Source organism: Hyla sarda, chromosome 4, assembly GCF_029499605.1.
Source record: "Hyla sarda isolate aHylSar1 chromosome 4, aHylSar1.hap1, whole genome shotgun sequence".
NCBI classification, from domain to species: domain Eukaryota; kingdom Metazoa; phylum Chordata; class Amphibia; order Anura; family Hylidae; genus Hyla; species Hyla sarda.
The window spans coordinates 24,542,017-24,557,340 of record NC_079192.1 but is presented as its reverse complement, the minus strand read 5'-3'; the positions used below and the strand labels follow the sequence as shown (position 1 = coordinate 24,557,340).

The 15,324-nt window shown below is 36.6% G+C and overlaps 1 protein-coding gene across 1 annotated transcript; it reads right to left on the bottom strand.

Moving 5' to 3' along the window:
* Positions 1 to 372: 372 nt before the first annotated feature.
* Positions 373 to 15,218, bottom strand: LOC130367629 (transmembrane 4 L6 family member 5-like). The gene is made up of 5 exons (XM_056570193.1): positions 14,846 to 15,218; positions 13,844 to 13,909; positions 8,600 to 8,799; positions 3,941 to 4,209; positions 373 to 602 (listed from the first exon to the last, which is right to left on the bottom strand). The coding sequence occupies exons 1-5, from the start codon at positions 15,026 to 15,028 to the stop codon at positions 598 to 600; spliced, it is 723 nt and encodes a 240-aa protein (XP_056426168.1). The 5' UTR covers positions 15,029 to 15,218; the 3' UTR covers positions 373 to 597.
* Between the last annotated feature and the right edge of the window lie 106 nt (positions 15,219 to 15,324).

Below are 15,324 nucleotides of genomic sequence, written 5' to 3'. Positions count from 1 at the left end.
TCCATAATAACACCACATGCTATTCCAAATAAAAAAAATGAATGAATGAATAATCCTCCAATACAATGTCCACATAAAACTACCACCACACGATTCCTAAATAATATTCCCATAGAATACTTTCACACAATATCCAAATATTTCATGAATATAGTTCCAAAATAATACTCTCAATGTCCATTTACCACCAAACTAATTAATGCTCCCAAACAGTATCCCTATGACATAACCATATAGTAGCAGAATAATCCTCCATTACAGTGCCCACATAATACCACCATATGATTTCAAACCAAAAGTAAAAAAATGTTGACTTCTGAGAAAAGATACAAAAATAAATTGAGTTTATTTTCATATATTTACATGCTATGTACACGTTAATAAAAACTCCCAGAATCCTTTCTGCTATAGTAAGCATTTATTGGTCAGACAGGGAATACTGGGGTGAGGTCCTTTCCGTATCTCTCTTCATGGCACAAAGGGGGCGCTCTATGCTCTGCTCAGAGGAGGCGATGCGCTTCTAGGACCTCCAACCATATTGTGGGAAATTACCGGTAATAGACTTCATTTCTTTCCACTGTCGGAAAAGTTGATGCATCAACCTGGACAATGGGCAGTAAAGAAAAAGAAAATGATTTAGACTATATATAAAACCTAAATATAAAAATATATGTATAATATATAAACTCAACACATATATATATATATATATATATATATATATTTATATATATATGTATAGATGTGTGTATATATGTATAGATATGTGTATGTATGTATGTGTGTATATGTGTGAGTGTGTATATATGTGTATGTTAGTATGTATGTGTGTATTTGTATGTATGTATATGTGTGTGTATATATATATATATATAAATATATATATACATTACTGTGTGTGTGTGTGTATATATATATATATATATATATATATATATATATGTGTGTGTGTGTGTACGTATATATATATATATATATATATATATATATTACTGTGTATATATATATATATATATATATATATGTGTGTGTGTATGTATATATGTGTGTATGTATATGTGTGTGTGTCTGTATATATGTGTGTATGTATATATGTTTGTGTGTATGTATATATGTGTGTGTATGTATAAATATATATGTTTGTGTGTATGTATGTGTGTATATTTATATTACTGTGTATATATATGTGTGTGTGTGTGTGTATGTATGTATTTGTGTATATGTATGTACAAGTGTGTGTGTGTGTGTGTGTGTATATATATATATATGTGTGTGTGTGTTTGTGTGTATGTATATGTGTGTGTGTATATATATTACTGTGTGTATATATATATATGTGTGTATATGTATGTATTTGTGTATATGTATGTATATGTGTGTGTGTATATATATATATATTACTGTGTGTATATATATATGTGTGTATATGTATGTATTTGTGTATATGTATGTATATGTGTGTGTATGTATGAGTGTATGTATATGTGTATGCATATACGTATATATGTGTATGTTAGTATGTATGTATATATGTATGCGTGTGGGTGTATATAGGTTTGATGTGTGTATGTACATGTGTGTGTATATGTATGTATATATGTGTATGTGTGTGTGTGTATAGTTATTTATGTATATATGTTTGGATGTGTGTATGTACATGTATGTGTGTGTGTGTATAGGTATGTATGTATGTGTGTATGTACATGTGTGTGTGTGTATGTATATATGTGTGTGTGTGTATAGGTATGTATGTTTGGATGTGTGTATGTACATGTGTGTGTATGTATGTATATATGTGTGTGTGTGTGTGTGTGTATAGTTATTTATGTATATATGTTTGGATGTGTGTATGTACATGTGTGTATATATGTTACAAATGGCTGCAGATATACCAATTAAACTTAGGACACATGTTACTTATATGTCCTATAATATGGCAGAGTTTTGGGATGTCTCCACAACCTGAGAGTAACTCGATCGGGAGGTAAGCCAGAAGATCCATGCAAGTTTATGGGACTTTATGTACATCTCCTGATCACTTTACTCTCAAGCTGTGGAGATGGCCCAGAAGTAGGTCCGCCACCAGACCTACATAATAGTGAAGTATGATTTAACTGTCCAGCAGGCAGGTGCAGAGAATAGTTAGTGCAGAGGCAGATGGGAGGGGAGAGAAGATTTAATGTGGGCTAAAAGAAGAGTGAAGGGGAGAGAACATATCAGGGCAGGGTAAGGACCCTGTGGTTGGCATTGTTATGGGGAACTATGTGGCTAACACTATCATTATTAGTATGTATATAGCGTCCTTGGTGATGGGATCCTTTACATTTGTTGAGTTAAATGTGAAAGTGACACAGAGTAAACCGCAGACGGTTATAGAGTTGATGAGGGCCCTGGCCATAAGGCCTTACAGAGAGGGGAGGGAAACAGTAGGTGAAGTAACCGTTCATAGTGCAGTGGCAGCAGGGATATTGTATATTGTAATTTGTCCTGAGGAGATGGTTGCTCCTTAAAGGGGTACTCCGCTGCTCAGCGTTTGGAACAGTCTGAATGCTGGAGCCAGCGCCGGTAGCCCGTAACGTCATGACGTCACACCCCGCCCCCTCAATGCAAGTCTATGGGAGGGGGCGTGACGTCAGTCACGCCCCCTCCCATAGACTTGCATTGAGGGGGCGGAGCATGACATCATGAGGGGGCGGAGCTATGACGTTACAAGCTCCCGGCTCCAGCGTTCGGAAGAGTTTTTTTTCCAAACGCTGAGCAGCGGAGTATCCTTTTAAGATCTTGATGGTGGGTGAGAGACTGGTGTGTTGGGGTCGTATGAGGGAGGCATGGGAGGAAGTGTTGGAGATGTAGAGATCAGATTAAAGGGGTACTCCCGCGCTTAGACATCTTATCCCCTATCCAAAGGAAAGGCGATAAGATGCCTGATCGGGGGGGACCCCCGTGATCTTGCACGCCGCCCCCCGTTAAAATCAGTCCCCGGAGCGTGTTCGCTCCGGGTCTGATTACTGTCGATCACGGGGCCGGAGCATTGTGACGTCACCGCTCCGCCCCCGTGGGACGTCACGCTCCGCCCCCCTCAATGCAAGCCTATGGGAGGGGGCGTGACAGCTGTGGATGGCCTTGTATGTCATGGTGAACAATAATGAGTTCCATTATCCCCATGTTTTAGTAAACAGGAGGAAAAGAAGAAAGATATATCTGCCAGACAAGGTGACGTCTGGACCAGAGAGCACTGTTGGGCAAAAACTGTTACTGTGTTGTGCCTGATGCAGTCCAAAGGGGGCGATGTTAGACTAGCATTCTCGCATCTGGGCCTTTAAAGGGGTATTCCAGGCAAAACCTTTTATATATATATATATATATATATATATATATATATATATATATATATATATATATATATATCAACTGGCTCCGGAAAGTTAAACAGATTTGTAAATTACTTCTATTAAAAAATCTTAATCCTTCCAATAGTTATTAGCTTCTGAAGTTTTCTGTCTAACTGCTCAATGATGATGTCACGTCCCGGGAGCTGTGCATGATGGGAGAATATCCCCATAGGAGCTGGACAGCTCCCGGGACGTGAGTCATCAGAGAGCAGTTAGACAGAAAACAAAACTCAACTTCAGAAGCTAATAACTATTGGAAGGATTAAGATTTTTAATAGAAGTAATTTACAAATCTGTATAACTTTCCGGAGCCAGTTGATATATATACATATATATAAAAAAGTTGTGGCCTGGAATACCCCTTTAAATCCCCATGTACCATTGAAACAGGAGAGTACAACATGGTTCTCACAGCAATTAGATATGTTTATATGTTGTGCTGACATCTAGTGGCCAGTATGGAAACTGCAACATCTCACAGTTCACTGCAGGTATAGAAGGATTATACAGGGTGTACTTTAGCACCCAGATAAGGACGTATTACTTACATAGTGCCTCTTTCTTCTCAGGAATAGACTCAGTGTCCTTAGCATAGGAACTGGTGTCTTTGTCCATGTCCTTATAGTCGATCTCCTCCTTGTTACATGTGCCGCAGATAACACCAAACAGACCATTGAATAGCTGAATGGCGCAGAGGATGACCTCAAAGGAGCTGGCAGCCAACATGGTAGAGAACAGGATTAGATTGAATTCCACCACATTGGGGGGTTCCACACATATACTCCAGGAATCTTTATGGTAGATATAGTTTTCATTGCTGAATGATACAAAAGATAAAAAAAAGGGTTAAAGAACTTAAAGGGGTTTTCCAGGAAAAAACGTTTTTCTATATATATCAACTGGCTCCAGAAAGTTAAACAGATTTGTAAATTACTTCTATTAAAAAAATCTTAATCCTTTTAGTACTTATGAGCTTCAGAAGTTAAGGTTGTTCTTTTCTGTCTAAATCCTCTCTGATGACACCTGTCTCGGGAAACGCCCAGTTTAGAAGAGGTTTGCTATGGGGATTTGCTTCTAAACTGGGCGGTTCCCGAGACAGGTGTCATCAGAGAAGATTTAGACAGAAAAGAACAACCTTAACTTCAGAAGCTCATAAGTACTGATTTTTTAATAGAAGTAATTTACAAATCTGTTTAACTTTCTGGAGCCAGTTGATATATAAAAAAAAGTTTTTTTCCTGGAATACCCCTTTAAATAAAGGTAAATGTCATTCGCATTATAATGGGTGGAGCACATTTTATGCTGTAATACTGCCTCCTATGTACAAGAATATAACTACTATAATACTGCTCCCTATATACAAGAATATAACTACTATAATACTGCCCCTATATACAAGACTATAACTACTATAATACTGCTCCTATATACAAGAATATAACTACTATAATACTGCTCCTATATACAAGAATATAACTACTATAATACTGCTCCTATATACAAGCATATGACTACTATAATACTGCCCCCTATATACAAGAATATAACTGCTATAATACTGCTCCTATATACAAGAATATAACTACTATAATACTGCCTACTATATACAAGAATATAACTGCTATAATACTGCTCCTATATACAAGAATATAACTACTATAATACTGCCTACTATATACATGAATATAACTATTATAATACTGCCTCCCATATACAAGAATATAACAACTATAATACTGCCTCCCATATACAAGAATATAACTACTATAATACTGCTCCTATATACAAGAATATAACTACTATAATACTGCTCCTATGTACAATAATATAACTACTATAATACTGCTCCTATATACAAGAATGTAATTACTATAATACTGCCTCCTATATACAAGAATATAACTACTATAATACTACTCCTATATACAAGAATATAACTACTATAATACTGCCTACTATATACAAGAATATAACTACTATTATACTGCTCCTATATATAAGAATATAACTACTATAATACTGCCCTCTATATACAAGAATATAACTACTATAATACTGCTCCTATATACAAGAATATAACTACTATAATACTGCCTCCTGTATACAAGAATATAACTACTATAATACTGTCTCCTATATACAAGAATATAACTACTATAATACTGTCTCCTATATACAAGAATATAACTACTATAATACTGCCTACTATATACAAGAATATAACTACTATAATACTGCTCCTATATACAAGAATATAACTACTATAATACTGCCCTCTATATACAAGAATATAACTACTATAATACTGCTCCTACATACAAGAATACAACTACTATAATACTGCCTCCTGTATACAAGAATATAACTACTATAATACTGTCTCCTATATACAAGAATATAACTACTATAATACTGTCTCCTATATACAAGAATATAACTACTATAATACTGCTCCTATATACAAGAATATAACTACTATAATACTGCCTCCTATATACAAGAATATAACTACTATAATACTGCTCATATATACAAGAATATAACTACTATAATACTGCTACTATATACAAGAATATAACTACTATAATACTGCCTCCTATATACAAGAATATAACTACTATAATACTGCTCCTATATACAAGAATATAACTACTATAATACTGCTTCCTATATACAAGAATATAACTACTATAATACTGCCTCCTATATACAAGAATATAACTACTATAATACTGCCTCCTATATACAAGAATATAACTACTATAATACTGCTCCTATGTACAAGAATATAACTGCTATAATACTGCTCCTATATACAGGAATATAACTACTATAATACTGCTCCTATATACAAGAATATAACTACTATAATACTGCTCCTATATACAAGAATATAACTACTATAATACTGCTCCTATATACAGGAATATAACTACTATAATACTGCTCCTATATACAAGAATATAACTACTATAATACTGCTCCTATATACAAGAATATAACTACTATAATACTGCCCTCTATATACCAGAATATTACTACTATAATACTGCTCCTATATGCAAGAATATAACTATTATAATACTGCTCATATATACAAGAATATAACTACTATAATACTGCCTCCTATATACAAGAATATAACTACTATAATACTGCTCCTATATACAAGAATATCATTACTATAATACTGCTCCTATATACAAGAATATAACTACTATAATTCTGCTCCTATATACAAGAATATAACTACTATAATACTGCCTCCTATATACAAGAATATAACTACTATAATACTGCTCCTATACAAGAATATAACTACTATAATACTGTCTCCTATATACAAGAATATAACTACTATAATACTGCTCCTATATACAAGAATATAACTACTATAATACTGCTCCTATATACAAGAATATAACTACTATAATACTGCTCCTATATACAAGAATATAACTACTATAATACTGCCTCCTATATACAAGAATATAACTACTATAATATTGCTCCTATATATAAGAATATAACTACTATAATACTGCTCCTATATACAAGAATATAACTACTATAATACTGCTCCTATATACAAGAATATAACTAATATAATACTGCTCCTATATACAAGAATATAACTACTATAATACTGCTCCTATATACAAGAATATAACTACTATAATACTGCTCCTATATACAAGAATATAACTACTATAATACTGCCTCCTATATACAAGAATATAACTACTATAATATTGCTCCTATATATAAGAATATAACTACTATAATACTGCTCCTATATACAAGAATATAACTACTATAATACTGCCTCCTATATACAAGAATATAACTACTATAATACTGCTCCTATACAAGAATACAACTACTATAATACTGCCTCCTATATACAAGAATATAACTACTATAATACTGCTCCTATACAAGAATATAACTACTATAATAATGCTCCTATACACAAGAATATAACTACTATAATACTGCTCCTATATACAAGAATATAACTACTATAATACTGTCTCCTATATACAAGAATATAACTACTATAATACTGCTCCTATATACAAGAATATAACTACTATAATACTGCTCCTATATACAAGAATATAACTACTATAATACTGCTCCTATATACAAGAATATAACTAATATAATACTGCTCCTATATACAAGAATATAACTACTACAATACTGCTCCTATATACAAGAATATAACTACTATAATACTGCTCCTATATACAAGAATATAACTACTATAATACTGCCTCCTATATACAAGAATATAACTACTATAATATTGCTCCTATATATAAGAATATAACTACTATAATACTGCTCCTATATACAAGAATATAACTACTATAATACTGCTCCTATATACAAGAATATAACTACTATAATACTGCTCCTATATACAAGAATATAACTACTATAATACTGCTCCTACATACAAGAATATAACTACTATAATACTGCTCCCTATATCCAAGAATATAACTACTATAATACTGCCTCCTATATACAAGAATATAACTACTATAATGCTGCTCATATGTACAAGAATATAACTACTATAATACTGCTCCTATATACAAGAATATAACTACTATAATACTGCCTCCTATATACAAGAATATAACTACTATAATACTGCTCCTATATACAAGAATATAACTACTATAATACTGCCCCTATATACAAGAATATAACTACTATAATACTGCTCCTATATACAAGAATATAACTACTATAATACTGCTCCTATATACAAGAATATAACTACTATAATACTGCTCCTATGTACAAGAATATAACTACTATAATACTGCTCCTATATACAAGAATATAACTACTATAATACTGCTCCCTATATCCAAGAATATAACTACTATAATACTGCTCCCTATATCCAAGAATATAACTACTATAATACTGCTCCTATATACAAGAATATAACTACTATAATACTGCTCCCTATATCCAAGAATATAACTACTATAATACTACTACTATATACAAGAATATAACTACTATAATACTGCTCCTATATACAAGAATATAACTACTATAATACTGCTCCTATATACAAGAATATAACTACTATAATACTGCTCCTATAATTTGTTATCAACAGTAAAGGTGTAGGTTTGGGGGTGAGTTTTGGGATGATTTAATGATTTTGGGCTTCTTACTTGTATTCCGGCAATGCATTTTCAAATGGGCGTCCCCAGGTCAGGTTGCCATTCCCAAGAATAGAGGTATCAGTGGTATTTATGGAGCCAGAGTCATAATAGGCACATACGGGTCCCCGGTGTATCGCCGTCACACACATACAGAGGCAAAACAGGGATCCGGTGAGTCCAATAGCAGCGCACAGGATGGACAGGAACATCTGGAGAAAGAGATATTGGGGGAGATTTATCAAGACCCGTGCAGAGGAAAAGTTGACCAGTTGCCCATGGCAACCAATCAGATCGCTGCTTTCATTTTAAAAGTGAAAGCATCAATCTGGTTGCTATGGGCAACTGGTGTACTTTTTCCTCTGCACGGGTTTTGATAATTCTCCCCCATTCTGATCAGGAAGAAACGTGCTATATAGGGGTGATCTTCTAGGAAGAGACCCTTTTAATAAATGCCCCCATTCCTCATTATACCCCCTATGTGCCCTCTATCACATATTTTCATATGGGCGGTTAGACGTACATGTATTTTATGGAGAGGATTAGGGAGAGACTGTAGCATCTAGACAACCAGGGTGCCTCCAGCTGTTGCAAACTACAACTCCCAGCGTGTCCGGACAGCCAAAGGCTGTCCGGACATGCTGGGAGTTGTAGTTTTGCAACAGCTGGAGGCACCCTGGTTGGGAAACACTGATCTAGACAGTCAGAGGCTGCATCAGTGGTCCAAATGGATTGCCGGGGTCCAATTAGTTGTGATGGCAGCCCAAGGCCTCCATGGCTGCCGTGATAGATCTATTATGACAGCCTGCCATAGACAGGCTAAACTAGAAGATACACAGATGATCCGATCAATGCAATACAAATGAACTGCACTGACTTGTATAAGCAATCGAATGACTGCTTATACAGATTCCCCCTAGAGGGGACTATAAAAAACAAAGTAAAATAAATAAACAATAATAAATTTAAAAAAAAGCCCCCCCCCCCCCCCTCTTTTTAAAATTTTTTTAAATAAATAAAAAATGTAAGCTAAAAGAAAAAAAAAAAGAAAAAAATAATAATAATAATTGGTGTCGCTGTGTGCAGAAATGTCCAAATAAAACGATAATGATCCTGAAAGGTAAACAAAAAAAAATGTCATAATTGTAGCATGCCTCCCTGCTACAATCGCCGCGTGGAACACAAGTAGAGATAAGAACAATGAACTATGCAACAAAAAAAAATATATATACATATATATATATATATATATATAAAATATATATATATATCTATATATATATATATATATATATATAAAATTTATATATATAGATATATATATATATATATATATATATATATATATATATTGCATAATTGTATATTATAAATACAAAATAGACATTTTGTTAGATCGGATCAGGGGCTATGACAGAGAAATCAAAAACATTTAAAAACAAACACACACTGGGTGGAGGACGGATAAGGCTACAACGCTCGCTCTACGGTAAAGACACCGTAATGAACAAGAAAATACATGTACAACAATGTATAAATACAGTACCCAACCCTCAAACGAATACATTATGAAAAGTACATCAATCTTTATAATGAGGTCCAATAAAATGGCATAAAAATATGCAACATAAAAAAGGAGCATATACGGTACTATATGCCTCACCAACATGCGATTAAAGTAAAGTACGACAATTAATCTACGCCGGCTGTCACTGTGCGCATGCCTACTTGGACGGCCATTTTGCCGTAGCTCAGTTTGTTAAAGACTTCGGCGGCGCTGTCTTGAGCGCGTATGTTGGATACCGTGCGCACACGCACTCCATCGGCCATATTCGGGTGGTCTGTTCTTTTGCATTATAACCTGTGATGTGTGGTGTGTGACGTCACATCTGGGTTTGGGTCTGCCGGCCATGAAACCACGTGCTCTTTTCCTTAAAGAGGTACTACGATGCTCAGCGGTTGTAACAAACTGTTCCGAACGCTGGAGCCGGCGCCGGGAGCTCGTGACGTCATAGCCCCGACCCCTCATGGCGTCCCGTCCCACCCCCTCAATGACTTGCATTGAGGGGGCGGGGCTATGACATAATTAGCTCCCGACACCGGCTCCAGCGTTCGGAACAGTTTGTTCCAAACGCTGACCAGCGGAGCACCCCTTTAACCCCTTAAGGACTAAGCCCATTTTGGCCTTAAGGACTCAGACAATTTAATTTTAACGTTTTCATTTTTTCCTCCTCGCCTTCTAAAAATCATAACTCTTTTATATTTTCATCCACAGACTAGTATGAGGGCTTGTTTTTTGCGCGACCAGTTGTCCTTTGTAATGACATCACTCATTATATCATAAAATGTATGGCGCAACCAAAAAACACTATTTTTGTGGGGAAATTAAAACGAAAAACGCAATTTTGCTAATTTTGGAAGGTTTCGTTTTCACGCCGTACAATTTATGGTAAAAATGACATGTGTTCTTTATTCTGAGGGTCAATACGATTAAAATGATACCCATTATTATATACTTTTATATTATTGTTGCGCTTAAAAAAAATCACAAACTTTTTAACCAAATTAGTACGTTTATAATCCCTTTATTTTGATGACCTCTAACTTTTTTATTTTTCCGTATAAGCGGCGGTATGGGGCTCATTTTTTGCGCCATGATCTGTACTTTTTTTTGATACCACATTTGCATATAAAAAACTTTTAATACATTTTTTATAATTTTTTTTTAAATAAAATGTATTAAAAAAGTAGGAATTTTGGACTTTTTTATTTTTTTTCGTTCACGACGTTCACCGTGCAGGATCATTAACATTTTATTTTAATAGTTCGGAACTTTACGCACGCGGCGATACCAAATATGTCTATAAAAAAAAATTTACGCTTTTTGGGGGTAAAATAGGAAAAACGGACGTTTTACTTTTTTATTGGGGGAGGGGATTTTTCACTTTTTTTTAACTTTTACATTTTTTTACATTTTTTTTTACACTTGATTAGTCCCCATAGGGGACTATTCATAGCAATACCATGATTGCTAATACTGATCCGTTCTATGTATAGGACATAGAACAGATCAGTATTATCGGTCATCTCCTGCTCTGGTCTGCTCGATCACAGACCAGAGCAGGAGATGCCGGGAGCTGCACGGAGGAAGGAGAGGGGACCTCCGTGCGGCGTTATGAATGATCGGATCCCCGCAGCAGCGCTGCAGGCGATCCGATCGTTCATTTAAATCGCGAACTGCCGCAGATGCCGGGATCTGTATTGATCCCGGCACCTGAGGGGTTAATGGCGGACGCCCGCGAGATCGCGGGCGTCGGCCATTGCCGGCGGGTCCCTGGCTGCGATCAGCAGCCGGGATCAGCCGCGCATGACACGGGCATCGCTCCGATGCCCGCGGTTATGCTTAGGACGTAAATGTACGTCCTGGTGCGTTAAGTACCACCTCACCAGGACGTACATTTACGTCCTGCGTCCTTAAGGGGTTAAAGGGGTAGTCTGGTGGAGAACATTTTTTTTTCTTAATTAACTGGTGCCAGCAAGTTAAACAGATTTGTAGATTATGTATATTTAAAAATCTTAATCCTTCCAGTACTTATCAGCTGCTATATACTACAGAGGAAGTTGTTTTCTTTTTTGAATTTCCTTTCTGTCTGATCACAGTGCTCTCCGCTGACATCTCTCTCCATGTCAGGAAGTGTCCAGAGCAGGAGCAAATCCCCATAGCAAACCTATCCTGCTCCGGACAGTTCCTAAAATGGACAGAGGTGGTCAGCAGAGAGCACTGTGGTCAGAAAGAAAGGAAATTCAAAAAGAAAAGAACTTCCTGTGAAGCATACAGCAGCTGATAAGTACTAGAAGGATTAAGATTTTTAAATAGAAGTAATTTACAAATCTTGATAGTAGGAAGAAGAAAACAGTCGGCAACTCACCCCGCTGGTTCACGTGAGATCCTTCTTTATTGCGGCATACTCACAAATAAATGCAGGGGAGAGACAGACATGACGGGGGTACAACAGGTAGGCAATTTGCCTCTCCCCTGCATTTATTTGTGAGTATGCCGCAATAAAGAAGGATCTCACATGAACCAGCGGGGTGAGTTGCCGACTGTTTTCTTCTTTCTACTATCAAGTTTCATTGAACTTTGCATACAGTCTGAGCACCACCCAAGTTCGTCCAGCAGATACCGTGATCCCCGGGTCCCTTTTGTAGCCCGTGTACAGATACAGCAGTGCCGAGTTTGTAATTTACAAATCTGTTCAACTTGCTGGCACCAGTTGATTTAAAAAAAAAAAAGTAAAAAATAGTTTTCCACCAGAGTACCCTTTTACGGTAACGCAGTGTGTTTTCTATTTTTACTTTGCTTCTATTGGTGGAACAATTAAATTTTTGTATATTTAAGATCCTCTATTTGTTTGAACCATCACCCCCTTGATAAAGCCATTGCGGTGAAATGTGTCGGAGGACTGGTGGGGTGCTGGCTGTAAGTCCTGGTGTAGTTTTTTCCACACAACTTTGGGCATGTACATAGGAAGTGTTCATTTTTCACTCTTTGATCTATAGACACTGACTCTCTCATATATATATATATATATATATATATATATATATATATATATATATTATGTAGTTTTTTGCACGCAATTTTGGAGTATATGCTCCTGCAGGCTCACTCATTTTTCTGTCCTTATGTGTATGTGTTTTTTAATGTTGCATATTTTCATGCCATTTTATTGGATATCATTATGAAGATTGATGTATTTTTCATAATTTCATAATTAAAGTTTACACCGAATCCTTGGAGGTCCAGGATAGGTTAGAGATTACCACCTCATAACCCTGCCAGGTTAGGGCTCGGGATATGAGGTTAAAGGGGTACTCCGCTGCTCAGCATTGGGAACTAACTGTTCCGAACGCTGGAGCCGGCAGTTTGTGACATCATAGCCCCACCCCTTCATGACATCATGCCCCGCCCCCCTCAATGCAAGTCTATGGGAGGGGGAGTGACGGCTGTCACACCCCCTCCCATAGACTTGCATTGAGGGGGCGGGGCGTGACGTCATGAGTGCGCGGGGCTATGCCGTCACGAGCTGCCGGCTCCAGCGTTCGAAACAGTTAGTTCCCAATGCTGAACAGTGGAGTACCCCTTTAATTCCCCCATCTAAATTGGTAAATTGCACATAGAAACTAGTTTTATATAATCTAGATAGATTCAATAATATAAAAAGCCAGCAATTAAAAGAAAAAAAAAGTCCTTACCCCCCATCTGTTCCCGCAGCAGCCTTTCCTTCCAGATGCTTGAATTTGCACTGCCGTAATAAGAACCTTTCAAGAAAATTTTTAAAAGTATTAAAAAAAATTATATGCTATATATTCACTTTCCTAGGGATCAAATTTGGTTAGAGGTAAAGATATTTGCTGCTTATAAAATATTTTTGGTTGTTGGAAGACTCCCAAAATAGAGCCCATTCTTGGGCAAAAAACTGTACAGTCTTTGGCCACCTCATAGTCATCGAAAGCCCAACACCTCCACCACCAATCACCATCATGATGGCGAAATCAGCAGAACATCGAAAAGACAACTCAAAATTTCCAAAAATTTGGGGAAAAATATATCATTTTTATATTAGTGCGTCTCAGATATCTACTTCATGATGGGACAATTCTATTCTCTTAAACCTCACCAGTATTCCATCTCCAATGATGCCCAAGAGAGTCAACACCTTGGTGGTCAATTTGACCCTCACGGTGGTCTCACGTCAGATATCTACTTCATCATGGGACAATTCTATGATCCTAAACCTACACAATATTTCACCTCCGATGATGCCCCAAAAGAGAGGACACCTTGGTGGTCAATTTGACCATCACAGTGGCCTCACCCCAGATAGCTTCTTCATGATGGGACAATTCTGTGATCCTAATCCTCACGAATATTCCACCTCAAACGATGCCCAAGAGAGTCAACACCTTGGTGGTCAATTTGACCATCATGGTGGTAAAACCATCAGAACATCGACAAAATCAAGAAATAATCAACTTAAAATTTCCAAAAATTCTGAGAAAAATCTTTTTTAACATTAGCCCACCTCAGATATCAACTTCATGATGGGACAATTCTATTATTTTAAACTTCACCAATATTCCACCTCCAATGATACCCAAGAGAGTCAACACCTTGGTGGTCAATTTGACCCTCACGGTGGTCTCACCTCAGATATCTACTTCATGATGGGACAATTCTCTGATCTGAAACCTTACCAGTAATCCACCTCCAACGATGCCCAAGAGAGTCGACACCTCGGTGGTCAGTTTGAGCCCTGGATTCTCAGCGGCTTCCAAGCTCCATCCCGGGAAGTATAGGAAAACATTGGCCACGATGCAGATGACTGCGAAGGGGTACAGGGTCCCCCCAATACATTTGGCACACTTTCCGGTGCACATGGCGTAGATCCAGCTGTGTCAATGCAGCAGTAGAGAATGGAGAGTGTAGGGCGGTGTAGTATTTATATTCAGACATGGCCTCTGGAATTGCAGTCACAAGACGAGAGCCGGCCTTGGGGATCGCAGTCACTGGGGTGAGAGTATGGAGTTTGGACGCCATATATTACTGATAAAGAAGGGGATGCTGACAGATGCTGAGCACGATAGACAGTCACAAGATGAAGTTATGTCATGTGTGTAAGATAAGAAAACATACAGGTGTCTTCTGCAGAAGGAAAATATAATAACACAGTAAT